Source organism: Tinamus guttatus, unplaced genomic scaffold, assembly GCF_059628265.1.
Source record: "Tinamus guttatus ecotype Peru unplaced genomic scaffold, ASM5962826v1 Tinamus_guttatus_pri_ptg000416l, whole genome shotgun sequence".
Classification (NCBI taxonomy): domain Eukaryota; kingdom Metazoa; phylum Chordata; class Aves; order Tinamiformes; family Tinamidae; genus Tinamus; species Tinamus guttatus.
Window position 1 is genome coordinate 203,516 of NW_028288950.1, and position 26,141 is coordinate 229,656.

Genomic DNA, 26,141 nt, shown 5'->3' on the forward strand with positions numbered 1-26,141 from the left:
TGTCTGCACAACAGGTAGCTGAAATGTAGCCCTGAGAGAGGCGTGTGGACAGGGAGCTGAGCTGGGCAGGGCTTGCATGCCACAGGGAGTAGTGCTGGGGAGGAGAGAATGTGTGAGATCAAGGGTGTGAGCGAGTTCTGCGCTGGCCTTCCAGATACTGTATTTGCTTTTTATTCTTGCTGTATTAAAACCTGCTTAACCCAAATCTAATGACTAAATTCATTCTTTCAAATTGTTTTTTTTTCCCCTTTTTTCCTTTCATTTGGTGCTGCTTCCTCTCCCTCTTTCTTCTTCTCGCCTCTGCCTGGCTGGGCAGGCCCTGGCTCCTCCCCGTCCTCCTCTCCCCAAAGAGGAAAGCTTTGCATGGCGTCCTCGCACTGACACGAGAGCGTCCAACCTATTGCCAGTGCCCATCATGGACTGCGTGTACCCAAATCTCCCCAAGCCTTATTCGCAGCGTGCCTCACCAAATGCCAGCGCACGCTCCTATTTCTCGTCACCCACCCCCTATGGGGCCGTCCCCAGTGGGAAGCAAGGCTTGCAAGCGGGGCAGCCCCCTTCCTCAAGCCCCAAAGACAAGGTGCATGCTGGCCAGCCACTCTTGGGAAGTTGCTCAGTGTTGTCAGACACATCATCCACACAACACACCCCTGCTAGGGCAGATCCCAGTAGTAAGGCTGGAATGAATTCCAGTCATGGGACGAAAGCGGATAAAAAGGTCAGCAGACTATATGTAGCTTGTTTATCTAACAGCACTTGCTCGGCCGCATCTGAAAATTCCACTGGCACCGCACATGACCCAGCAGCCAGCACCAGTTTGGGCGCTGAGCTCACTCAAGCACCAGCCACGGACATTGTTTCCTCTGTAACAGATACTGGAAAATCTCTTCCTCCTCCTCCTCCTCCTCCTATTCCTCCCAGGCCGTATTTTCACATTGTCCTCAGTAAAGACGCACTTAGTTTTGGTGCGGGCCAGCCCTCCTGGACTCAGTCGTCACCTTCGCAAGCTGTGAGGGACAAAGTGGTAGAGCCCCAGAGCGCAGCTGCCAGAGAGGACAGGATGAGAAAAGAGCCTTACCTTACCCAGCAGCGGCAGCCGCCATACAAGGCAATGGGACGCAGCATGGTACATGTTTTCTCCATAACCTTGTTTTCTTTCAGCTGTGTGAACGGTTCTTTAATTTAGTACAGTCTTTCCTTAATGCTTTATTCCCCTGTTTCCTAATTTCTGAGTGTCTGTTGTTCCATCTGAATCCTGTGATCTTCTGTGTGATAATACTTAACACCCTCATATTGATATGTGGTGGTTGCGTGTGTGCGTTTGTAGGGGGTTGTGTTGGGCTGGGTAAGCAGGGAGATGTAAAAGCAGCAAACTGTGATGTGATGGTTAATGCTTCTCAAGTAATGGGGAAATGCAGAACTGTTCTGTGATCTGATTTCAGCCTCATTGCAAATGATAAGAGGAGCGGGTGGCGAGGGGAAGGAAGGTTTTGTGAAATGCTCTGCATGTTCACAGAGGCCAGAGCTGAAGAAATTTATCTTCATGAGAAAATAAAATCTATTGGGGCTTCATACTATTTTGGGTGCATCCTTGCATGACACTACGTGGCTGTCTCAAGTGCCAGTCTCCCCCATTGCATAACAACACCTTGTTTCCTACAGGATGCCACTGCCAGCAGCACTGCTCAGCCTGGGGTTATAGTAGTCCCCCTCCTCCAGGTTAACCCAGACAGACAGCATCAAGAAGGCAGCTCCAGCTCTCCACCACCACCTCTGGTTCCTTTCGGGCAAGGCTCCGTATTCCCCGAGACTGTTTCTCCTGGCTCACCCTTGACTTTTCCGACTCTAGATGATTTCATTCCCCCACACCTCCAGAGGGGTTTCCACCATAACCAAGCACCCTCCGTATCTGGCACGTTACCCCCCGTTTACCCGAAACTGCCATCCTTCTCATCACCACCTTCACTTGTCCCTCCAGTCACGGGGGCTTTGCACAGGGGCTTGAAGCCTGAAATCACTGGAGTCATCTCACATACAGTAAGCTTGCCAAGTACCCTCCTCACCCTTTTCCTAAGTCTGTATTACCGGATTAAAATGACTTTCTCCTTGGCATACTAAACTTGAGAGAGGAGTGCTGACTCACTCCCTGCCAGCAGCATGACAACTGAAACCTTGTTTATGTCCTCTACTAGTGCATGCGAGTTGCCTGCCTTACGCAGCTTGGGTCTTCTTACTGGCTTCTCTCGCACGATGTTGATCTGTCTCTTCCGTGCCCTCGTGCTAGGGGATGCACACGCCTCCAGAGCCTCCCGCAGCACTTGCTCAGGATAATGAGTTCTGTGCAGGCAGAATGGCTGCACCTGCCTGTTCTCTTCAGACTCTCTGAATAGCATCCTTAAATGGGGTTTGAATAACACTTCAAGCAGCAACAGGGAGGCAGTTAAAGGTTAGAGCTGGCTTTCTGTTCCACTTAGAGCCGTGAGACCATCTAGATCTCTTTGCAAAAGCCTGCTGAAATCAGACTAAGGTTGCTGCTAGTGCCAGTAGCCAGTGACCTACAAGCAGTGCTGTGTGTACTGACCAGTGACTCCTGCAAGCATGGAGACACCACGCAGTAGATTAGGAGACATAGAGAATGTCCTTTTAGTTTGGAATTGTCTGGCTCCCGTTCTTAAGAACGTTCTTAAGAATTTTCAAGAAGAACTGCAGCAAGTTTAACCTGGATTTCACTGCATTTTTCATGCATTAGGCTTCCACTCTTCTAAAAAAAGTTCTGAGGGGCAAGGAGGGAAGTTAGCTTTGTGTTAAGGATGCAGAGGAAGCAAGCATTACTTGACCATCCTTATAACCGAAGTCTTATAAATGCCAGCTCTTTTACATGATTGCTGGTAATAGAAGGACTAGAAGTTCTGCAGAAAGCACTGCAGCCCATGATGATACCTTCTTGTCTTTTGATGACCCTACAAGGGTCTAGTAACAGGCAAGTGGAAAAAGAGAAATAACCACAGATGACATTTGCAGCAGTTCTCAGCGTTGGCTTCTTTCTGCTCTGGTTGAAATCAGTGGGTGTTTTTACTGCTGAGAACAGCTGAAGTGTTTTTTTGGAGACCAGCTCTACAGTCCATAAAAATTCATCAGGAGTCCAAAGGAGTAGTGCCAGTTGTACCTGGTTTTGGTGATATAAGAGTTTTAGAGGATTATTTTAAGGGCATGCTCATATTGGGCATTTGTCCACAGAACTGTTTTCCACAATGATCTAAATAGGTATTCGTTCACCCACTTTGGTGGCTTAGCCAGGACTGAGCCTGCCCTGCCCTGACAGTCCTCTTTGATGGGTTCTCTGTGTGCTATTCATCAAACAAACATCAGACCCTACTCTGCTAGCTTTTCCCAACTTCCTCACCTTTTTCCAAGGACTATTTTTTGAAATATTACCAAAGCCATCAAAATGGCTGTGGTCGCACCTCTCGGAGACAATTAGAACTTGCTATTTCATCATGAAATATCTATGACCTGATTAAATGCTCCTTGCAGCAAGGTCACCTCTATCCAGCAGAACAAGATTGTTCTTGCTGCTTCCCTTCAGGAGTGCAGTAGCTGTAGGTGCTCGTTCTTATTATGGCCAATTCTGACCATGATTTCTCTGAGTTCTGGAGCTAGCCCCTGCTCTGGCACATGAGAGTTTCTGATCTTATAAGTCTTTTTCACTGATAACGACATATGCAAAATTGTACTGGGTTGGCAAGAAAAATCTGGAATAGCAGCTCTCCTGGAGCAATATTCTGTGTGCGTTGCTTTATTTATTTTAAAAATGATGAAAATCGCCCTGAATGCTCAGCTCTATTTCACAGATCAGTGGCCTGTAGCATTTCGGTCTGACAGTAGAGTAGCAGGAGTGCAAAAATCTGGTACACCATTATTCCACACTCACTCTGTTTAGATGCTCATTCCCCATTAACTTAAATGGTGTATCCAAATCCCTTAAGAAATTTTGAAATATCGCAGTTTAAACAGGCACATAGTCTTAAGCCATTGTCCTTTCCTTATTTTTCCCCTTTCCTACAAAAAAAAAAAAGGCTTGGTAGTTCTGGCCTGAGGGTTTTCAAATATGAACTATTTCTTAAAGTCTCCCTGCTGACACAGCCTTTATTCCTACAGAGTTATGATGATTTACCAGAGGTGAGTTAAAAATAAATAACAGAGCCAGATGCTTTAGGAGAGAAGAGCAGCTTGCTATCCACGCTCCAGCAGCAAAGCCATGTTATGCATCTTCTTTGCTATAGTCCTACTATTTATCCCCTATCTATTTTTTGCTTAATTTTAACCATGGTGGTATCACACTGTGTGTTGTCTCCTGAGTGAGGATGTTAACCTTATTTCTCTGATCTTCCTGCCAAACCAGGTGCAGTAATGATGTTTCACTCAGAATTGCATGAGTTTTGCATGTCTTGATTTCTCGCTGTGAAAGGAATCTTTTTAAAACAGAAAATAGCGCTTGTGTGCGTGGGTGTCAGGGGAAGCAGGTTGATGTTCTGGTTCCCCATAACCGGAATAGCTCATTCCTGCCACCGTGTGTTTGCTCCAGAGAGTCTGGCAGATGAATCTCCTCCTGGGGGATGGAGTTGAGAAACCAACACCAAAGAATTGTAGTCCTGCCTTAGCAAGCTTATTGCATTAACAAGGAGCAGGGTCCATACAAGGAGCAGGGCAACGTTTGTGCTTATGCCTTTTTACTAAATTCTGCTGTGATTATGTTTCTTCTGATTAAAATGGCTTTTTCAAGATTTTCCTAGTGTTGCAGCAGCTCTGCATTCTGATACTGATGCCTTATCTCCTTTTCAGGACCCTAGTCCTGTGCTAAATGAAGTTCCCCAGCCTAGCACTGGCACTGACTACTCAACTTCATTCACATCAATCAACAAGCCTTCCTCTGCCTACCCCTCTACCACCATCGTCAATCCCACCATTGTCCTCCTGCAACACAACCGAGGTAAGATTGGCGAATAGATCTTTGTGGCTCAGACTGAGCAAAGCTGTTAAACTGTAAGGAACTGGAGCATGAGTTTGCCATGGACTTGTCTTGGCCAGACTACTAAGAGATAACAAGGATACATTCAGGAAGGTGTAGTGGCTGAAGCACAAAACATTCAAGTAACGATGATGCCTATATGGTTAGAGGCGTGGACCATGCTTCTAGACCATCACTGTAGTAGTTTTTGACCTCTGGATTTGTGCATGAACAACCTTGATTGAGCACTGTCCTGTGTACTGATAAAAGACTTTCTGTACCTCACCACAGTTTCCTCTGAGCGGATAGTACCATCCCTTTGCCTCTGATGTTAGAAAGAACTTTGGCTGTCCTCAGTTCTGATGGTTGGCATTACCCCAGCCTCCCAGGTCAATGGTTATACATCACTTAATACTGTAGCTTTTGAATTCCTTCCCTTCATATCCATTAGTGCCTTCATTAATTTTCTCTTTGATGTTTAATTTTGCACAAACATGTACTTTTCTTTTGTTACCGATTTCAAGTCTTTGAATGTTCCTCTGAGGATTCTCAAGGTATGTTTAATGACTCCTGCTCCCTGGAGTTATATTCCTCTGTTCAGCCCCTGCTCTGAATAGCCTACAGGCTTTTGGCCTTTGTTTGCAGTCCCAGGACACAAAATCAAGGAAGAAAGCTTCAGTCAGCTTGGTAGGTGCCTGGGGCTACAAGCCAGCTCTGGGGAGGCAGGAGAGACAGATAGCAAGTACCTTCCTCTGCTTCAGCTTCCACCTATCAGCACTCTCTCTTCTTGTCAGAGGTAAAGAGGAAAACTTTTTCACCTGAAAAATGTAATAGTTTTTTCAATATAACGCCCATTCATCCCTAATATCCTGTCCCCTGAGGAAGAAGGGAAGATTCCTCAAGCACAGACCCTTTAACCCACCTGTGGGTGCCAGGAGGTTAATGATTGAGCACAGCAGTGAAGGTGATGGCTGAGGCTGAGACATCCTGACTCCCACCTTTCTCCTCTCTTGCAAAAAAACCCCACTTACTCCTGATGCTCTGTTCAGAAGACTGAATTCTGCAGTGGGTAGATCCCAGTTGCTTCTCAGATTCAGCAAATCAGCTTGTAATCAGCTTCAGATTACAAACCCTTTTTTTCCCATTGCACTCAGCGGGTTGTTTTATGTACTGACAGCTGTCACACTAAGGCATATGAGATGCTTTCCATTGGTGATTAGCAGAGCAGAAATGCTGTGATTAAAAAGCAAAGTTCATAGATTCTGGTGAGGGAGCTGTGCTCAATGAGGAGAAATAGCAGCTTCCTTTGCTGGCTTGTTCCACTAAGTAGCAGTATGTAGTGAAGTCTGGTTCTCCTAGCAAGCAGTGTACAACTGAGGGACTCCTACTAACTGCACACTTCCTTAGGTGAAGTGTCTCACGCCACCTCCAAGCACGCTCCTGGATGGGAATTGCATGGCATGGTTTAATGTGAATATATAACAGGTGTGATGACATACGTAAAGTTTTGAAATCTTTGTATTAACCATATGAGCTTTCAAGAGTGGCTGCATTTTATATGTCAATAAAATATTTTATTATTTTTAAATGGCTTTCATGCTTCAGATAAATGGATTAATTGCTAGGGACAGTATAGAGCAGAGAATTGAGAATCCTTGGTTCATTCCCAGCTGTGCTGCTGGCAGGTCATTTAGGCATCAGTTTGTAAAGCAGGTTTGATTATCCATATTAGGGTGGCCAAATACCCTGGAAGCTATCACAGATGTTCCCATCTGGGAAAGCCCATAATGAAAATCCTCCAATAAGGGGACCGTTCTGACAATCATATCCTTAACCCTTAACTGTATCTGTCAGCAAATCACTGAATCTGTAGCTCAGTAGGATGTACTAAAACTGAGCAAGAATCAGCATTATGCTTTACTATGTCCCCACAAAATACTAAAGCCTTATCATTTAATCATGTACTTTGTGTTACAGAGTAACAGAGTTATTTGTCAAGTTTTTTGACTCTGTGAGTTTCCTCTGGTTTCTAAATTGTCTCCTGTCCAGCTTTTTTACTTCTATTTGATGTACAGATAGTTGCTCTTTGCAAATGTATTGGTCGCTGCGTCATGAGACTGTGTTATTCAACAGTGCTCCTGTGTGGAGCAAGGACTGTGGGTTGTCACTTTGGCAGGGTGTTTGAAAACAGATTCTCTCCAGCAGCTGCTGCTGTTCTGTCTACAGCGTATTTCTTGCCTGTCAGAAATGCAGCACCAGAGCACTTGCTGTTTGTGTCTCACCCATGTGTTCTGTATTTCTTTTTGTTTTGTTTCCTCCTTTACCACAGAACAGCAAAAAAGGCTTAGTAGCCTGGCAGGTATGGTGTAAAAGGTCTGCTACCTTCCAGCTGCTGCCTCTTCTGGAGCAAAGCTGTTGTTCTGTAGCTTGTGGAATATCTTAAGCAAACACACTTCTCAGGAACTGCAAAGAAATGAGTTTGTTCTCCACATAAATGTCCTGGCTCAGTTCAGGTCACTGAATGTTTGACTTCACTCTTTTCTCCAAATGCTCCGTGTTAATATACCTAACGTCTAAATTATTAGTCTATTCCTCCAAACTCATAAGATTTGCATACATTTTGATTGCTTTTGTTATCTTCTTCCTTTTGGACCTTTAAATTTATTCCCTTGGGTCATATTATCATGTTTTACTTCACAGCCATGAGTCAGAGCGGAGGGAAGGTGGAGGTGCTTTGGATGGACCAGGAGGGAGGAGATAAGAAAAGAAAATCAGTGTTTACATGGCTCGAAGATCAAGAAGGAATACTTGTGCCAGATCTCAAGAAATATACAATAAAATTGTAGTGTGCAGCTAAGCACATACACTGCCAGTCCTCTCTCACCAGGCAGTTATATGATTTTGCAACAGATCTGCAAAGTCTCTAATTTGAAGGGCAGTAAGTTTTTTCGTTCATTTTTGCTCCCTCTCACCACAGAATAACAGGGGTCAGTCTGTGATGTGCTACAGAAGCCAAGCATACTGCTGTTCTTTGGTGACTGCCCTGAGGAGAGGACAAAGAGAGCAAAAAGAGTGTTACAGAGTCTTCCTAGATACTTTAAATATTACAGATACAGGAAGCCTGTATTTTTCTCTTGTGCTCTGCTACACGGGATCTGGATTAGCTCCACCAGCCCATTTCTCCTCTGCTGTCACCTCTTGGGATGTCACTGGGCTGCATACGAGTTCTATTTCACACAGATTTCTCTCCTCTCCTTCCCTCAGTGTAGGTGATGTAGGAACAGACACCTCTCACCTGTGAGTTTAATGCATACCTGCAAACCCAGACTGAGGTCTCCTGTTGCTTTTTTCTTTTCCAAGATGCTTCCCTTCTTGATTCCAAGTTCTTTTGTTTTCTGAACTAGCAGACTATTTTGCTGTAGCCCAAGCAATCCGTGGTCAGGAACACATTGTGTCACAGCTGGGTTTCACTTGCCCTCAGCAGATAAAGCAGCCACACAGAGTTGGTGGTTGCCCCCTCTTCCCCATGCATTTGGTCACAGCCTCCTCACTAAGAAGACAAAAAGACCAAAAGAGAGTGCACCTACATTTCTAGGGAGGGAAAACAGGATGCAAATGCTAAGCAGGGATTTTATTGAAACTTTGCCCCATTTTGACCATTTCCAGACATTATTTCCTTTTATTTTAAGATGAGAAAGACTTGAGTCTGATGGTCATTTCAAGCCAGCTCCTCAAACAGAATTCCTTCAAATGCTGAACTTTGCAGAGCAGAATTGTGTTTGCTGTGGATACCAACAGACCAGTGCTTCTTTATGCACGAGCCTTTCCTCTGCTAACTGCCTCTTTCAGATATCTGTGCATTTAATGGCTTTGAGCAATATGGTGATGTGCATGTGGGTAAACATCTCCTCTCTCTTTCTCTGTCTTCAATGCATGCAGTGATATAACAAGGTTAGGACATGGCAAAGCCTTGATGAGGCAGACTGTGAACTCACAGATGTTTCCTCTCCAGAAAATCCACCCAGAAATTGTCCTTGGCAGAGCCTACAGGTTGCCATGCTGCAGCTCTCCAGTGCACAGGAGAGCTTCAGAGCGCCCTGCGCTCCCTTGGTTCCTTTCTAAGGAGTGCACTTGTGGTGGCTGCTGCCACCCGTCCGTGTCAGCCAGGCAGTAGCCAGGTGTTCCGGAGGGAAGCAGTTCCATCTGGAGCGTGGAGTCTGCAACTCTAGTCCTGTCTTGTCTGCCATCCTGAATAAGTGAGAGGAACTTCCAAAATCACAACACAGCATGTCACAGTTTAACCCTTCTGCAGGGAAGCTATGGAGGGCAGGGTTGTTCTGAGCTGCTGTTCTCCAGTTGGACACAAGCTGAGGTCAGAGAGGAATTGAAGCGTCTCCAGCACAGCGTAGCTGGTGCTTCTAATTAGTTGCATGCTCCCACCTCAATGCAGACTTGCAGTGCAGGACTGACTATACATGTACTAACCACTGGAGTCTGTAAACAGCTGGTAAATTCCACTGGTTGGGGCTCAGAAATGAATCAGAAGAGCTGAGTAGCAATTGTAACAACCGGCCTCCTAGTCAGGCCGCACAAGCTGCGGTGAGGTTATGGACCTACTGCCTCATAGGATCTTCCATTAGGGAGCATTGAAAGGAGACCTTCAGGAGTGTATCACTGGGTAGTTTTGATGGAGATTTCAGAGCTACCGCCTCTACAAAAAGAGCAAAAACCAAACAGATGCCTAAACCAAAATCTCCTGCTGTAGTCTCACACGAGCAATGGCCGATCCCATCGCTAGACCTGTGAAGAAGGGTACGTGAGGGAATGCTAGACAGAAAATCAGACATTTTCTTGGTACATCTTCAGTCCAGACACTGAGCACAAGCAGCTGTGACACAGTCTGTCTCATCAATAATTTGCCAAGTTGTTTGTCTTTAAAGGGTGGAGTATGGTGATGTGGAGAGGTGCTGGGATAAGATAAGAATCTCCGGTTTTCATTTCCAGATCCAGTGCCAGACCGAGCAGGTCCTGATAAAGTACATTTGACACACACACAGGACAGACCAATTCAGGAGACAGCTCCAGGTGAGAAAAGAGCAATGGAGGAGAAGAGAAGAACTGTAAAGAGCCCTCAGCATATGGCTGATACTTCCGTCGATGATATTGGCATTCCACTAAGGGTAAGACAATACTGGACATGTGGTCAGCGCATAAAACCTGGGCCAGATTTTCCCTGCCTTTAGACTTGGGGAATTCACTGAAGCACCAGAGTGTGCAGAAAGTTAGTGGAAGATGGCTCAGACTGAGCTATCATCAGATTCATCTCATATTATTCTAGCTATCTAAAAGAGAGAATATTTCTTCAAAGCTACTTAATTAAGTTCTGATTGAGGGAATTAAAAGGAAAAGAACAATTCACTCATTAACATTAGTGCCTGGAGTGGCTTGAAAACTCAATGTGTCTGAGACTCTGTTGAATATAGAGGAAATCAATGTGTAGGACCAGATGTGGCAATGCATCTACTTCTAGATGAATGAAATCAAATCCACTCTGAGGCTAATAAGTTTAATTTCCTCCACAAAACAGAATAGCATCAGGTTTGCTGAGTTGCTGTTGCACACACTACTGTGAGATCTGGTCTGACTTCGTACAGGCTTGTGAACTATAATTAAACTGTGAAAAAAGTCTATATTCAGCCAGTGTAACTAGCACCAAAGTATCTGTATGTCTGAGATCCTAGAACTGGTCAATAGAAAACCTTAAGCATAGAGATTCAAGTCAAGACTAGGCAGTCAAATCTGGGTACTCTTAGCAGTGACTGCAAGCACAAATGTCCCAAAAGTTTGACATATGGAATTAAAATAAAATTGTGCTTCATATGTCAGTAAGTTACTCTGAAAAGCCTTCCACATGATCTACACAGATAAGCTCTGTTAGAATCTGGTTCTGCAGAGCTTGCACAGTAACTTGGGTCAAGCATGAAGCTACAATGAATATGAGACATCTGAGTGAAATTACTCATATTTTTAATGTTCATTAAGTATTAATTGCGGGAAAAATTCCTATAAACTTTGAGAGGCTGTCAGAATTCACATGTGTCAATATTTATGTGTGTATGTATTTTTTTTCCAATAGAATACAGAGAGATCGAAGGACTGGTACAAGACAATGTTCAAACAGATCCACAAGCTAAACAGAGGTACTGGAACACTTTTTTTTTTTTTTAATTTATTTTAAAGGATCGCCTTGATAACGTTTTGTTTTATACACATGAAGAATTATAATGAATGTTAAATAACAGTGTTTTGTAAGTTTATATATTAGTGTTTGCTTTGGTGCGCAGAAACCAACTACTGTGTTTAACATCCCTAAAGACAAAAGTGAGAAACAAATAAAATTTAAGGAAAAGTGTGAGTTGTTCTAAGAGGTGAACTGCAGAGCCTTTGTGAAATTAAGAATACTATTTGAGATGTGAAATCAAAAAGCTGATAAAAATTCTATATTTAGAGAAAACAGATTTCTGAACTGTGGTACTGGCAAGTGAAAAAAAAACCAAAAACCAACCTTTCCCCACTTTTGAAGGAGGGCAGGTTATCATTGAAACTGCTCTGTGAATAAAGGAAAAATATTTACGTTATAAAACTTTAGTAATAAAGCCTAACAAAACTTTATTTGTGACTCACTGAAACCAATGGAAAGATTCCTGTTGATTTCAGTGGATTCAGGATCAACACTCTGCTTTTCAAAACCCCAAATTTTCTCCTTTAAAAATCTGAATTTGTGGTGAACACATGCAAACTTTGTAGTGGTGCATTCTCAGGGAATCCACTACTTTGTGGCACTTCTGTACCTGATTGTCTGGTGTGTTCACGTTCTTCTGTGTGAGAAATGGCTGCAGTAGCATTTGCAAATGAAGCCCTCCAAGCAGCCTGATGTCCAGGCAGATGCCATTCAGAACTGCGCTTTTAAAATGAAACACAGAGCATGCAAAACTTGAGCTGTATTTGCTGCTGCAGGTGCTGTCGTGATGAGCTTCTTGCATATTTAGGCACTGCATTGTATTGGATGGAATGAGAATGAGTTTAACTGTGTTTCCTGATCCCAGTGCTCCCTAACAGAGGTGGTTCTTCAGCAGCATTAGAGCTCACACTTCAGGGAGGAGAATGAGTTCAGTGCCCACTGCTTCCAGGATCTCTCACAAGGTCCAGGAGCGCAAGGCAGCAATGATCAAGGGAGCATCTGGGCCCTGTCATGCTGCAACGTCAGCAAGAAAGGGGCTGCTCTGCAGCTTGCATGGATTCATGTCTCATCCCTTTTCTCCTTTAAATCTTTCCTCTCTGTTCTTTTTTCAAATCATGATCCTCTGCTTAGACACTCCTGAAGAAAACCCTTATTGCCCTACGTACGTATTTCCTGAACTTCCTGAAATCCAGCAAAAACCTGAAGGTACCAGAAGCTTAGTCAGAGTATCTGTTGTCTTGTGCTTAGAGTTAACTGCACCATAGCACCATAGCATTAACTAGATTCAGGTTCTAGATTGCCATTATCTATTTGTTATGCTGACTGGGAATTCAGTTACCCCAGTATACCTTCTTGTATGATATATAAAATAATTAAATCCTTCTAATCTGTTGTAAAGTATGATGCCGTTTACTGTAATATGATTAAAGTAGGCATTAAAATCATATGGTGATAGGAAATTGGGGGATGAAACAGTACCTCCGCTTCACGGTGGATAGTCTCAAAATCCACTGCTTTTCTCTGCTGCAGAAGACAATCCTTATTCTCCTACATACCAGTTTCCTGCGTCTACTCCTAGTCCTATCTCTGAAGGTAATGATCAAGGATCATATGTACTTTTCTGCGCAAATGCTGCCTTCTCCATTTATTTTCTCCCTGGAATTTTTTTCTAGTTGCTGAGCATTATGCTGCCTCCTAATGATTTGCTGCACTCTAAGCATTGCCTTGACCGTGTGATGCCTTTCTGGCTTTGCAGTGCTCCTCTGGCTTTTAAACTAGACTTTGACTAATGCTACAGTCCTGAAATTTGCTTGGTTTTATGTGCTTAGTCAGTTGTATCTAGCCATGTGTTTGCAGTGATTACTTAACATGCCTACATGCTGACTTACACGTAAAGACATGGTTTAACTGAGATTCTCCTGCCCTGCTCTTGGATCAATAGATTTATTTAATTATTCACTTCTAGTTTTTAATGTTAACACAGAATTAGGGACAGACCTAAAATGCCACAGAAGGCTATTGGAGAATTGTTTGCTTGCTTCAGTGGGTTTTGGATCAGTCCCTCAATATAATCTTTTAGAAGAGACGTAGCTTGGTAACGAACTCTCAGGGTTGGCCTTAGGTGCACTGCCATATCTAGGCAAGGACAGAATTTGACTGTCTCCTCAGAAAACCTTGTTTATAACCTGAAATAACACCTTAGCCTTCTCAAGTGCTCAGCAGATTCTTTAAATGTTTTGCATTCATTTTTCAGGGATAGTGGAGAAGTATTTACTGTGGTGATAAGCCTATAATTATGTGTAGATGTGCATAGCCATGGAAACACTTGCATAGGAGAAACATTGGTCTGTGCTGCACACACTGGACAGACAGCAGCTTCCTGTTTGGGAAGCTGCTTTTGGTGTTTTGGTACTGCTTTGGATACTGCAGTTCAGGAACTTGCCTACTTAGCTTGTGCCTCAAGCCATCCCTGGTGAGACTGTTAACTAACTGCCTCACTGCTCAGGTTGAGCATCTGGTGGGTACAGTGAAGGAAAACATACAATATGGCTTCCAGCCGAGATGGACGAGAAGACTAGGGGATGGAAGGTGCAGTTCACTGCTAACATCAGTGTGTGATGATATTACAGAGATATTTCAGATATTTGCTCATTTCTTAGTGAAACCTCAAGATGAAGAGTCCTGCCCTGCAAATCATAAATGAAATGTAAATTAGTTTCTGTTGGCAGAATGATATGTGAGTTTGGATGCAAGAGAGACAAAACGCCTCCATAACTGGTGATAAAGAAGTTGTTTACAGTGATTCAATTTTCTCGATCATAGTGAAGTTTAAGAATCCTTTTTACTCTTGTCTGAACTAATGCAGTTTGCTATAAACCAATGATGTTAGTACATGAGGAGTCTGGTTCCCCATAAATATCTCCTCTGCATTTACAAATGTGCAGATGAAAGTGATATGTTGTTTTTAGCTGTTTGAAATTTTATTGGACCAAGCACTTTACTATCACTACACTGGGAAATGTTTTACTTTCTAATATCTGCTTGGATTCTTTCCTCGATAAGGAACCCAGAATACTTGATGTTGTAGATGGGTTGGAGTTCATGTTTTAATGTTTTGTAAAACTTCCAAAGCCATGTGTTCAATCACATAGTGTCTGTAAAAAAAAAAAAATGTGCTCAGGTTTTGTACAATCCAAACATCAGAGGTGTTTTTTTTTTTTAATATGGATTGATACATAGGCTCTCCTAGAAACATTACTATTTGGGCTTCTCTCTAAAATATCTATAGAGTCTAAGGCATTTATATTGAGAGATTTGGGCCAACCAGTGACTTTTTTGCAGATTCTCTAGGAGCTGCAAGAGAAATGCCTCTCCTTACAAAAGAATCAAATTTAGAAACTATGAATTTGTGATTCCTTCCTCAATTGAGGAAACTCTCAAAGAAGGAATGCAAATCTAAGAGCTAGGATATCTTTTTAATACTTGTCTCTGATTTATTCTTTAGTCTTTATTGTGTCATTACAGATTTCAGTGTTTCAGTACTCCTTGCTGTAGCATGGGAAGAAATACCGTCGTTTTTCTTTATAAGATAGAAGACATTATACATGATCTCCTTGTTATTGTAGATATTAGGATATTTGCAATTGGAAACTAATACTTACCTGAAGTCCATTTTTTCCTATATGATACTCCTGTCTGAATGATGAACTATAATGAATATATACATTTTACTTCAAGGGAGTAAATAATTTTGTTCATTTTACCAGCACAAAAAAAATTACCGAGACATGAACGGCTTTGAAGATAGTTTTTTGAAGATATATTTGTTGGGATATTTCCCATGTGTAGAGATAGTTTTGTGATATACCAAATGTTATGCTATCTGAAAACAAATCTTTTATACAGGAATGCAAGTCAGCTTTCTCAACAATCCCATATAATAACATTAAATATGTAATTGTTTGTTTTCTTTCATTTGGGTCCATAATGTGGAAATTGGCCTGAAAATAGATGTTTACGATTATTTAGCCTGAAGCATGTAATAGGCACTATGAAGTTAATAACCATATGTTTGGAGCTGCAACCAAGTAGACTTTCAGGTAGAGGAAGATGGGTGCAGGAGTGCAATAGGAGGGCATCACTGATGCTCTTCAGAGAGAAGTTGAGGTTTTTTTTCAGTGATTGATTGATGTCACTTCTTTAGTCTGTTTTTTTTGTCTTTGTTTTTTGTTTGTTTTGTTTTGTTTTGTTTGCTTGCTTTTCCTTCAGGTTTCTTTGTATATTTTGCTTTTCTGTCTTTTTATACTTGGAACTTTTAGTTGTTTCTTCACAGACGCATGATGATCTCTGTGGGTAAAGTCACTAATCTCTCTGGGCCTCGTCTGTGGTAAAGCTTCCAACGTGCCACCCTGTTTTGGAGCACATCTGTCTTTGGAGCATTGAATGAGGAGTAAATAATTCCATAGCACAAAGCTTCAGTTTGATCTTGGAAGCAATATAGCTTGGTAGTGCACTGCAACACTCGCTATCAATGAGAGGAAGTTATGTGTGAATGTGGAGTCCAGGCCATGCCACTGAGTTGTGTCTTTGCTAGCTGGTTTTGAGGTGCTCGAGTATCACTAGTGCTTTCTGTAGACTTATCTTTCCTGTGTAAAATGTAAGCTCATCAGGACAAGAACAGTCTCTTGGTGCAAGTATTCATGTGTGTTTCATGCCAGGAACATTATCTGCACTTAAAAGAGAATCTGAGTGGGTGGACATATTTAGTACAGGGAAGAAGGCCCAGTGATTGTCATATGGGATTGGGAGCAGGACTCTTCTGCTCTATTACTGTGTCTAGCACCTGGTAGGTTATTCTAGGCAAGTACTTTGGATTTTAGGTACTCAATTTATCTTTCAGCTTTTGATAAAGCAGATCTAATAATACTTGCTGTGGAGGACTTTTGTGATAAAAAGTGGTTGTTTTTTTAAAGTGCTTTGAGAGCCTAGGGGAAGGTATTAGAGCAAGTACTACATTAATATTTATGTGTAATCCAACAATTATTTTTAAATACAATTTAAACCTCATTCGGATTTTCTTTTCTAGGATTCTCTCTCAATTGTAAGTATTGAATAAATTTCTCTGAATTCACGGCCAATGTATTAGCAGAAGAAACGAGAAAAGTCTCTGGTGTTTCTTCTTCAGGGGCCTTTTCAGCTCACTTGCAAAATGCTTCTGTCTTTCAGATGAAGATTCTGATTCATATTCTCCTCGTTACTCCTATTCTGAGGACAGTAAGTAATTCATTTTTCTTGTGCAATATCTCAAACGGAAAAGGGCAAGTAAAGAATGTTTTTATCAGCCTCCTGTCCAATTCACCAACATTTCTATGTTTAACTTATTCTGCAGCAAGAACCCAGCCTTCAGTTCCCCGCTCCCGGAGTGAGATGGACAATATCGACTCAGAGAAGGTTTTTAAGAGATCTGCTACTTTGCCACTGCCAGCTCGTACTTCATCGCTGAAATCAGCCCCAGAAAGGTAACATGAATCAGGATCTATTGGGATCAATATTGTGAGCATCTCTTCCAGCTGTGAATTTGGAAGGGAGCAAAGAGGCAAAATTTAGTTTCATAAGAAGGGGACAAATATGCAAAAGTTAGGTGCACTGTTTCAGATTTTAAGATTGGTATAACTATAAGAATAGAATAAGATAGTAATAAGAATAAGATAGTTGTATTTTAGCTAGTTTTGTTATGCATAGGGAGGGGGGAAGTTGTTGCAGATAGTTAGGGAACGGCGGCCGGAAGATATCGTGCTGTACGGAAAGATAGGGCCCCTAATAGCCAATAGTGTTTAGTCTATGGTGTAAGCAGACGGATGTGACGTTGTAAACCTAGCTATATAACACCTTGTTACCCATCAATAAACGCCATTTGCCGTCCACCACATTGGTGTCAACTAGCTGATAGCCCGAGTGGTTTGGGGGTGGTCGCCGTGCCGTCCCTGAACCAGGTCGCTGCAGCCGTTTGAACTGCAACAGTGCACAACTCCAGCTCAACTTTTGGGGAGGATGTGGAGATATTGTAGCTACAACTTTTCTGGTGGGCACCGGGGAGCTCCTCTGTTGTCACGGCTCAAACTCCCGCTGTGTCTGCCTTTTTCAGCAGGCATCACCCTCTCTGTCACGTAGCTGGTTTCCTGTCTGGGGTGAGTTGTGGTCCCTGTGTGTCCTGTCTGTGCAGTGCCTGCCACAGCACAGGCACAGTGGAAACTCTCAGCTCCGTGTAGCACCATGGAGGTGCCTTAGAATATAAGCAAATAGCAGTACTTACAGAAAAGGAGAAATTTAGTTTAGCTTGAGTCTTGATAGGAATTTTTTTCCATTGTCCATCCTTAAGAACTACCCAGATGGATTTTATTGGAAGCAGGTTCTAGTTAGCTCTGTTAATTCCTATCTTTCAAGTTGACTTCCCTCCTTTCTTTGTTGGTTTGTTTTGTTTGTTACCAGGTATTTTAAACTTCTTTATAACAGTAGTGAATGCATTTATCAAAAGGAGGGAAAGCAAAACAGCTATGAATACTTTACATACTGCCCAATTCTCCTAGCTTTTAAACTACTCCTCTCTCCTTCGTTTTCTGCATCCTCTTACGTTGCGCTTATAGCCTCAGATGAAGAATGCTGTACTTTTAGATTGCCAATTCAGTGAGCATCGCAGACCACCAGATCAGGAGACCAAGTTTGCTGACAGAACAGCTCTTCCTTGCACAGCAGTTGAATACATAGTACCCTGGCCCTCTGAGAACACTCTTATGAGTGAAAGGATTAGAATAATTAGTTCTTCCTGTTATTTAGTGATAAAACAACAATGTTTCACCAGGGAGATGTTTCTCTACAGTTGGAATATTTATGCAGTCATGTTGAATGTAAGCAGCAGAAGGCAGCCTCCTTGAAGTCCCCACAGTGTTTGTGGGCCAGTCATGCTGCCTGTCATCTTGCCATAACAAAAACAAAGAATTAGTCAGCTGTGTCTCTCCAAAGCCAGTGGAGAAAGCTGAGCATCTCAGTGGGCAGCTTCATCCTACACCAGGTCAGTAGGGTGCATGGGGTAGCAGTTCAGGTTAGATGCCTCACTGTTGGATGGTGAATGCTAGGTGAGATAAATCCACACCTCAGTGCCAAACCAGGGGACCGCGTTAACAGAAAATTCTGAATTAGTTGCCGGCATGGGCAAGGTTAAATGACCTGATTTCTGGGCTTTTTCAAAGCCATTGATTGTCCTGCATAACATGTTTGAATATACTACTTTTCAAGGAGGAACTGGACATGACAGAATGTGAATCCTGAATGTTTTGTGACTAATACTGTCTGAAGAGTGCCCGTGTGGGCATATCACAAAGCGTTGCTTGTTTGGATTTAGTGCACTGTTCTTAGCCCTTTTTATATCTACTGCTCTGAGCTAGTTGGTTCACATTTCTCGAAAAGGCCACCTCACCCCGCCATATGGCCAGAACGAAGAAGTTTAACCTGCATTCAACTTGAAGTTTGGACCTGCTGGCATTTGTGAGCTTATCTGAAGCCATTGCCAAGCTGTTTCCAATAGTGAAAGATATGGAGGTTTGCAGTTCATTAGAGATACTTGGAGGAACCCCCCCTCTCTCTTTCCGTGGCTTCAGCAGCTGAGCCACATCAAACTCCACCTGCTGTAAATAAACAAATGTATGTCCAGAGCCCTATCGATCCGCTTCATCTTGCAGCAGGCTTCCTTCCTCGGTTATAAAAAGTTCCCTGATTAAACCAGGATTAACGGGGGATGTGCCTGTCAAAGGAAAGAGCTTGTCTCCATGGAAACCACCGTTTTTTGGGCTAATTGGTTTTTCTTTCCTCAGGACTGACTGGGAGCCTCCCGACAAAAAGGTGGATACTAGAAAATATCGTGCAGAGCCCAGGAGCATTTATGACTATCAGCCAGGAAAGTCTTCGGTTCTGAACAACGAAAAGATGGTAATGTTTGTTTTGTCCTAGTCTGTGCCTTGGTCCCGTGGTTGTAGTGCACTCCCCAAGTGCTTGTCCAGTCCCATTTCAATAGGATTCCTTATGCTTACGTTCCTGTGTATTTCCTATATATTTTGTTCTGAAACTGTTTTGCATAACTTTTAACATTGTCGTTCTCTGTAAAGCAAGGTCCAGGGAGTCTGAGAGGCTTTTTATTCCTTTTTGGGTGTGCTGTTTTCTGTGTTAAGTATGGATCACTAACCCTAGTTTTTAATCCATGTTTAACACTGTGACCTGTTCAGCAGCTGGTTTGCCAGCTGTACTTTATCTAGGGCACAGCATTAGTTGATGTAGCAAGAAGGCATTATGTAATGAAGTAGGCGGGCTCAGTTTCTATTTCTATTCCTCTTATGTCATTGCCTTCAAACCCATAACTAATTTTTAAGCGCCCATATTGTACCCTATGGGGATACCTGCTGAGGTGCTTTAAGAAATGCAGTCTCCCCTCAGCTGCCCTGTTCCTCTGCTGGAGCTCACCACTTCTGTGGCAGGGCTGGAGGATTTGAGTATGAGCTGGTTCCATAGCTACTCTGAGGCATAACCTGGAGTATTAACTGAGCTGGCACCAGTTTCAGTTTGAGTTAACAAGCAGTGCTGTGAATTGCAACAGCCAGGGGACATACAAAAGTCCCATTCTCCAGGCTTGGCTGAGGATGCTTGGCAAGGCAAGGACGTGGTGCTAACCCCACCAGCCAGTCCTGCATAAGTGACCACAGCTCATCTGAGGTGACCCTCAGTGGAACAAGTGTGACACTGCCAGTGCTGAAAAATACTGAGTGAGGCGGTTACTAAATAACTAGTTTGGTACCTACAAGTGTGATTGTTCTATACAGACATTAATTTGGAGGATTCAGAAGGGAGGACCATCTGACTGTAAGATTCAGAGTACAAACTGGACTCTCTGCATTAACAGCTCAAACTTTGATCTGTTCACAGAGTAGTGGAGGAGAGGTCCTGAAAAATGTAACATGGATTTTTTTTCTGAAACACAAGAGTGTGTCTGTGAAAATTAAATCAGTAGAAATATAGAATCAAGTCTGATCTGGGACATGGTGTTGGTGCTTTAGTATTTTTTCTTTTCCTCCAAATATAACCAAAGTCAGTCACTTTTTGAAGATCGTGCAGCCGAATTCTCTTCACACCTGTATCACTTCATGGACTTCAAAAGTTGCTCCTAATCAGGGCATGATCCATTGCCCACTGAAATCAGCAGCAGTTCTCTCTGAATTTCCATGGGCATTGGCTCAGCCCAGTAAAGAAGGGCCAGTGAGGAGTGGTTTGAATACGGTATCGCAGCTCCAGTTTTGCTGTCACTCCTTGAGAAAGTTTTCTGATGATTTCAGTGGTAATTTTGTCTCACAGAAAACAGACAGGATTAAACCTTGTGGCAAAAGGTCTGCTTCATTGGTGCACTCAAGCCTTTTGAAAGGTCTGATGTAAGTAATGGTCACATGTTCAGACCTCCTCAGGTGTTTAATTGAGCTCTTGAGTCTAAAAGCCACAAGCAGGACCATGACCAGGATAACTGAGAGAAGTTCTACAGAGCTCATCCAAGATAAGAGGATACTATAGCTCCATTAAGTTATGTTTTGAGCTTTAATGCAAAATCATAGATCATAGACATGGAAGAAAGGTCTAGAAATAGTGGCTTCATGATCTCTATCAGTATCATTAAATGCCACAGTAATACAGTGTAATGACTAGTCCTTGCTTCATTATTCTGAGGAGGTTCTATGAGCTGCAAGAGATTCATGGTATCTCTTGGCAGTCATACCCAGAACTCTGATTATCAGGTGTCTGATCCAAAACCACTGCAAAGAAGAGACTTTCATTAGTGTCAGAGGGCTTTCTATCATATTCAGTAGAGTACAGTGGTATGATGAGATGAGTAATTTTAGTCAGAAAATAATAAATTAAAAAATTGAGGTACTGTTTCTACTTTGCCTTTGAGAAATGCCCCAATATTTCTCTGAGCCCTTAGAGATCAAATGTGATGGTAATGGCTTGTTTTTCATATCTAAGCATTTCCCCTTTGCAGGCATCAACTTTGAGCCTTTTTGCTAGAGCTTTTTTGCGTGTGTGTGTGTAAGCGCAGGGCACCTAGTAAAGCGCGGGGCTGTTGGGAATTTCCCCCTGCTCCCTCGCCTCAGGAGCCTCGTCACGCTAGGATTGGTCTCCGGACACTTACGTGAGTCCTGTGTGTCTGTGTGGCTCATCACGTGTTGAGATGGGGCAGCTGGCGCCAGTGAGAACTGGTTTATTGCACACAACATATTTATACTTCTGGTGCACTGAGATCCATTATGTGTAGGGGAGGTACACAGAAACGCAGGAGTTAACTAGGTGTCTGCTGGGGAGTGGCACCTCATAAAGCTGAGCTGTGGACTTTACTCCCTTACGTGTGGATCACCAGGAGTGCTGTTAAGCAGCTGCAATTTTCAGCTATTCGTGTTTCATAAAACAGATACTATGATCAAAATGGAAATTTCTCTTCAACTGTACTGTTATCTGTCCTGTCTGGTTTTCCTTCATTTTGGTTTTGTCTGACTCTCTAACATTTATTTGTGAAGAAATCAGTTATATTGTCTCTGTACCCATCCCTTCAGAGATCTTTCAGGAATGTACTCGTTCTGATTGTGTCCCCTTTGATTCAGAAAACCACCTTTCACTCTGTTTGCAGTGTGAAGAACAGAGTTTCTCACATATTCATGTGCTGTTAGAGATGCAGTATTTTGCAGTATTTAATTCAGGTCTTAAAATACAATTTTTTTTAAAAAAAAATCTGTATCTGGCCAATTAAAGATTAAAGAAATGTTTTTTAAAAAGTACATGCAGCTTTGTATTTTGTAATGAAAGTGGCTCCAGTGTGACTGGGGAACTGGTGGGGTCCCAGCTCTGTCGCTGAGTTCCCCCCGATGCTGGGCAAGCTGCGTAATCTCTTTTCTGTGCACGTCTCCTGATCTGTAAAATGGAACCCGTTCATATTCATGTCTCTCTCAATGATGCCATTAGGCTTAACTGGTGTTTGCAAAGCAATTTATGGCTTTTGTGGGAGAGGTCCTTTAGAAATTCCAAATTATAAAGCTAAATATCCATAATTCAAAATAGGAACCATGGAGTCTGCATCTCTAACAGTCCCTTTTCTGTGTATTCTTTGCATAATGTTATACTTCTCTTTCTTCCATTCCCCTGTCACCAATTCCTTTAGACTCGGGATATAAGCCCAGAAGAGATAGATTTAAAGAATGAACCTTGGTATAAATTCTTTTCGGAATTGGAGTTTGGGAAACCGGTAAGTTTGATAGCTGCAATGACCAATCAAGTCATCCTGCCTTTTTTTAACAATTGTCACATCTCTTTGCTAAGTTCCAAACCTGGAACCAGCTGCCCTGCTCGTTTTAAAGTGTGATTGTCCATACCTTGATCCTGGTGCTGCGGCAAAGCGCTCTTCCATGAAGCTGTTTACAAACTTTCCATAGTTCAGCCTGCCTTCTTGTTGTTAATGGTAGCCGTAGTGCCCCGTTCTCATTAATGATAGTTCCCTTTCAAGGTGCTTGTTCTCTCTTTTCCTAGGAGAACTGCTAATTCCCTGCTAGGTAGTTTTGAATCAAGGAACTTTCAAGCATTAAATTAACTAATTTCTTCCTTCCTTTGGCTTGTAAATTGTAGGCCAGTAATTTCCAGCTATCCATAAACTGCTCATGACCCTATTTTCTACTCCTTTCCTTATGCATATAGCTGCCTGTCACCCACATGCCAGAGTCTGTGTTAAACAGCCCTGGCCATTCTCTGAAATGAAGAGCAGAGTCTGAGAGCTGAATGCTTTCCTTTCAAATGCACCTGCATTGCCCTGTGTGTGAAGGGCACCCTGCTTTATCTTCTTCCAGCCTGAGAAATTAAAGCTTGTTTATTTCATAGAGCAGGGAGCATTTTGAGAGAGGAGCATATGAATGGACAGAGCCAATGGAAGAAAATGTTCCAAGGGACTTCTGTAGCATTTTATGGCCTGGCTCTTACTGGTTAAACAGTATTAAATTCATTATTAAATACTGTTGTCTGCTTTGATTGCACAAGTGTGTCAGTATCAGCTTCTTAAATTTATTCAAGTGTGGAACTGTTTCCTCTTTCCCCTTGAGATCAACTGTCAAATGCCTTTGCAAAAAATCTTTTGAACATTGCTAAGATTTGCTTGCACATACAACAAACCAAAAGTATATTTTAGGGCTCAGTACTACCTTCACAGACTCCAAAGGCAGTTGTATGTGGACACCAGACGACAGTTTTCGCTTAGAACTAAGTTTTCTCTGAGAAGTGGCAAAATTCCTCCGCACTGAATGTAGTTGCCTTAAGTAATGTGTCCCGTCTGAGCGCATCATCTAAACTGCATAATTTTTGCTGAAAAAAGTTGTCTTCAGAGGCCAGGTAGTCCTCCCTTGTCACAGACTGCCATGTTTTGTGGCTATGAGCCTTCTGTTCTGAGCTTGAAAAAGGAGCCTTGACAACGTTTGAGCTTAGACACAAAGTGAGAAGGAACCTGCCTCTCTCTGCTCTGTAAGTCACACACCCTTGCAAGGGATGAAGGTTTGTCATCTCTAGGATGAGGTTCCTTTGACTGCTTCACACCTCAGAGAAAAGAGAGCATTTATGCCCTCAGGCCTTTCTAAAAGTGAGGGTATATCTTCCTTAGAAGTGCTTGCGCATTTAGTCGTGCAGCCTTGATCTTCCTTTGGAAGAGGATGTCTCAGACTGCATTAGCAATCCAGTTCTCCAGCAGAACCTGTGTTTTGGTAGCGAGTTTCCCACCTTTCTCGAGGCACTAATGATTAAAGCTGCTTTCTTACTGCTTTTACTTTGGCTCACGTTCCATTTCACCTTCCATATCACCTTCCTCTTGCTCGAAGGCGTGCAAGCCGGCTCCCTGATGGGCTCTCTCAACCCGGGAATACAGCAGGACCATTGTGTTTTGACATTATGCCAGGTACTGGAGTTGAAGATGCCATCTCAGGATCTGAGAATGCCCCTTCCCGTAATCTGGCAGAAATTCAGCAAAGCTCTATTTGAGCTAAGTCTCCAGAGCCAAAAGAGACCCTTTACGTGTCTTTGCTCTCATGCTCACTTTAGCCTTCAGAGGACCAGACACTTGTGACTAGCTTGTGGTTAAATGAAGCATTTCAGTTTGCATTTACTAGGGCCTGGGATTTTAAGAAATTATGTTTGGCCTAGCCTTTTGTTTTTCCAGCACTGCAGAGCTCAGGCCTACATGTATCTCAGGCCTACAACTTGCAGACCTGAATTCCCGTGGTTTTGTGACTTTATTTGCAGTTACCTGACATGACCAGGAACCACTCTGGCTAAAAGGGAGTGCAAGTCTTACGAGGTTGTGACTGATGTTCTTCAAACACCCACAAAAGACCAGGATGTAACTTTCTGTTGAGCAAAGCGCAGGCGCCAGCCTAGGGCGGATGAAGTGGCACTGCTGACTCAGCATCACCCATGCCTTTCTAGGCAGCTCCGTGTGCCCTGCCGACACACGTCTGGTGTTTCAGGGAGTTCTAGGTTCACTCGCTGCAGTATTGATGCTTTTTCAGCATGATGCTGAGTCCCCACACGCTCAATTTTTCCTTCCTTCATTCCCTCCTTCCTCCAGCACCGTGAAAGCCGTCCATGGAACTTGACCTTCAGTCAGGCTGTGCTTTGTTTGCTCGAGGTGCAGAAGGAAGGGGCTGGGAAAAGGGCTGTATGTCCTCTCTTCTTGCTACCTGCATATCTGCAGGACCATCTACAATGCACAGTAAATATGCTGGCATTTCACAAAGCAGGAGTAAAGTCTCTTGAGGGTATTAGTGAGGCTCATTTCTGGTGAGATACGGATATTAGCATGGCATTACTTGGATAGGAATACCAGGAAAAGGGTCTTTAATTTTGAATAACCACCCTCCCCTTGCTGCCTGCACATTCATAAAGCACTAAAATCATGTTTGGAAATCTGAATCTTCATGTGTAGGCTCTATTTCTAAATATCGAGTTCCCAAAGTTCCCTGTTTCCCACCTTTCCACCAAAGCCGCTCACAAACACCCCTCCCAAAGCAGTGAAATAAAAAATAACAGCTCTGCATTCTCATTGCCCCACAATGCCAACACTGGAAATTCAGCCATTTGTTCACATGGTATGTATTCAGAGTGTGCTGGGGGTGGGAAGCCTCTCTCCCTGCCCTTTATGAAAGGCCCTTGTTTTACCCTTCCCCTTTGAAAAGAAGAATGAGCAAAGTAAATGCTTTTTTTTGACTGTGTGTTTTTTTCCCTCCTCCTTTTTCTGTTGGTTGTGTTAAGAATGCTTTAACCACCAGCCGTGGGCTCCCTCTAGAGAGTGCAAAATCCCTAAGAGAATGTTGCAAAAATAAAAATGTCCTTGAACAGCGTTGAGAGCAGCCTCTCCCAGACTGCATGCATGCTCCCTTTTACCTCCCGTGATCTCTTGATATTTGTGCTATAGCAGATTTATCCTTCTTTCTCTCTCTTTTTTTTTCTATTTTTTTCAGTGTTGATGCAATCCCCCTGTTGTACCCTCCCTCTGTTCTAATCCAGTTTCCATATTCTTTGTGATGTCTTTCCTTATCTTCATTTCCTCATTTCCTTCCTCTGCTTTCCATCAGCCTCCAAAAAAGATTTGGGATTATACTCCTGGAGATTGCTCTATCCTTACTAGAGAGGATAGAAAGGTAATTCTGTCTCGCGTACATTGTACTACAACATCTAGTATGTATGTGTGTGTGGATATGTTTTTTGTAGCATTGCTTGGTTTTTGTGTGCTTGTGAGTGATTATTTTTTTAATTGGGCTTGAGCTCATTAGCCTAACA

General features: G+C 42.8%; 1 protein-coding gene across 1 annotated transcript in view; it reads left to right on the plus strand.

The window, feature by feature from the left end:
* The window catches only part of SORBS1 (sorbin and SH3 domain containing 1), a 116,421-nt gene that overhangs the window by 65,782 nt on the left and 24,498 nt on the right, over positions 1–26,141 (plus strand). The window contains exons 8-17 of the mRNA XM_088531405.1: positions 1,663–2,037; positions 4,843–4,990; positions 7,338–7,367; positions 10,013–10,188; positions 11,145–11,208; positions 16,476–16,523; positions 16,639–16,768; positions 19,118–19,232; positions 22,492–22,575; positions 25,937–26,002. Of these exons, the coding sequence (XP_088387531.1) occupies positions 1,663–2,037; positions 4,843–4,990; positions 7,338–7,367; positions 10,013–10,188; positions 11,145–11,208; positions 16,476–16,523; positions 16,639–16,768; positions 19,118–19,232; positions 22,492–22,575; positions 25,937–26,002 (1,236 nt within the window). The remainder of the gene's footprint in view (positions 1–1,662; positions 2,038–4,842; positions 4,991–7,337; positions 7,368–10,012; positions 10,189–11,144; positions 11,209–16,475; positions 16,524–16,638; positions 16,769–19,117; positions 19,233–22,491; positions 22,576–25,936; positions 26,003–26,141) is intronic.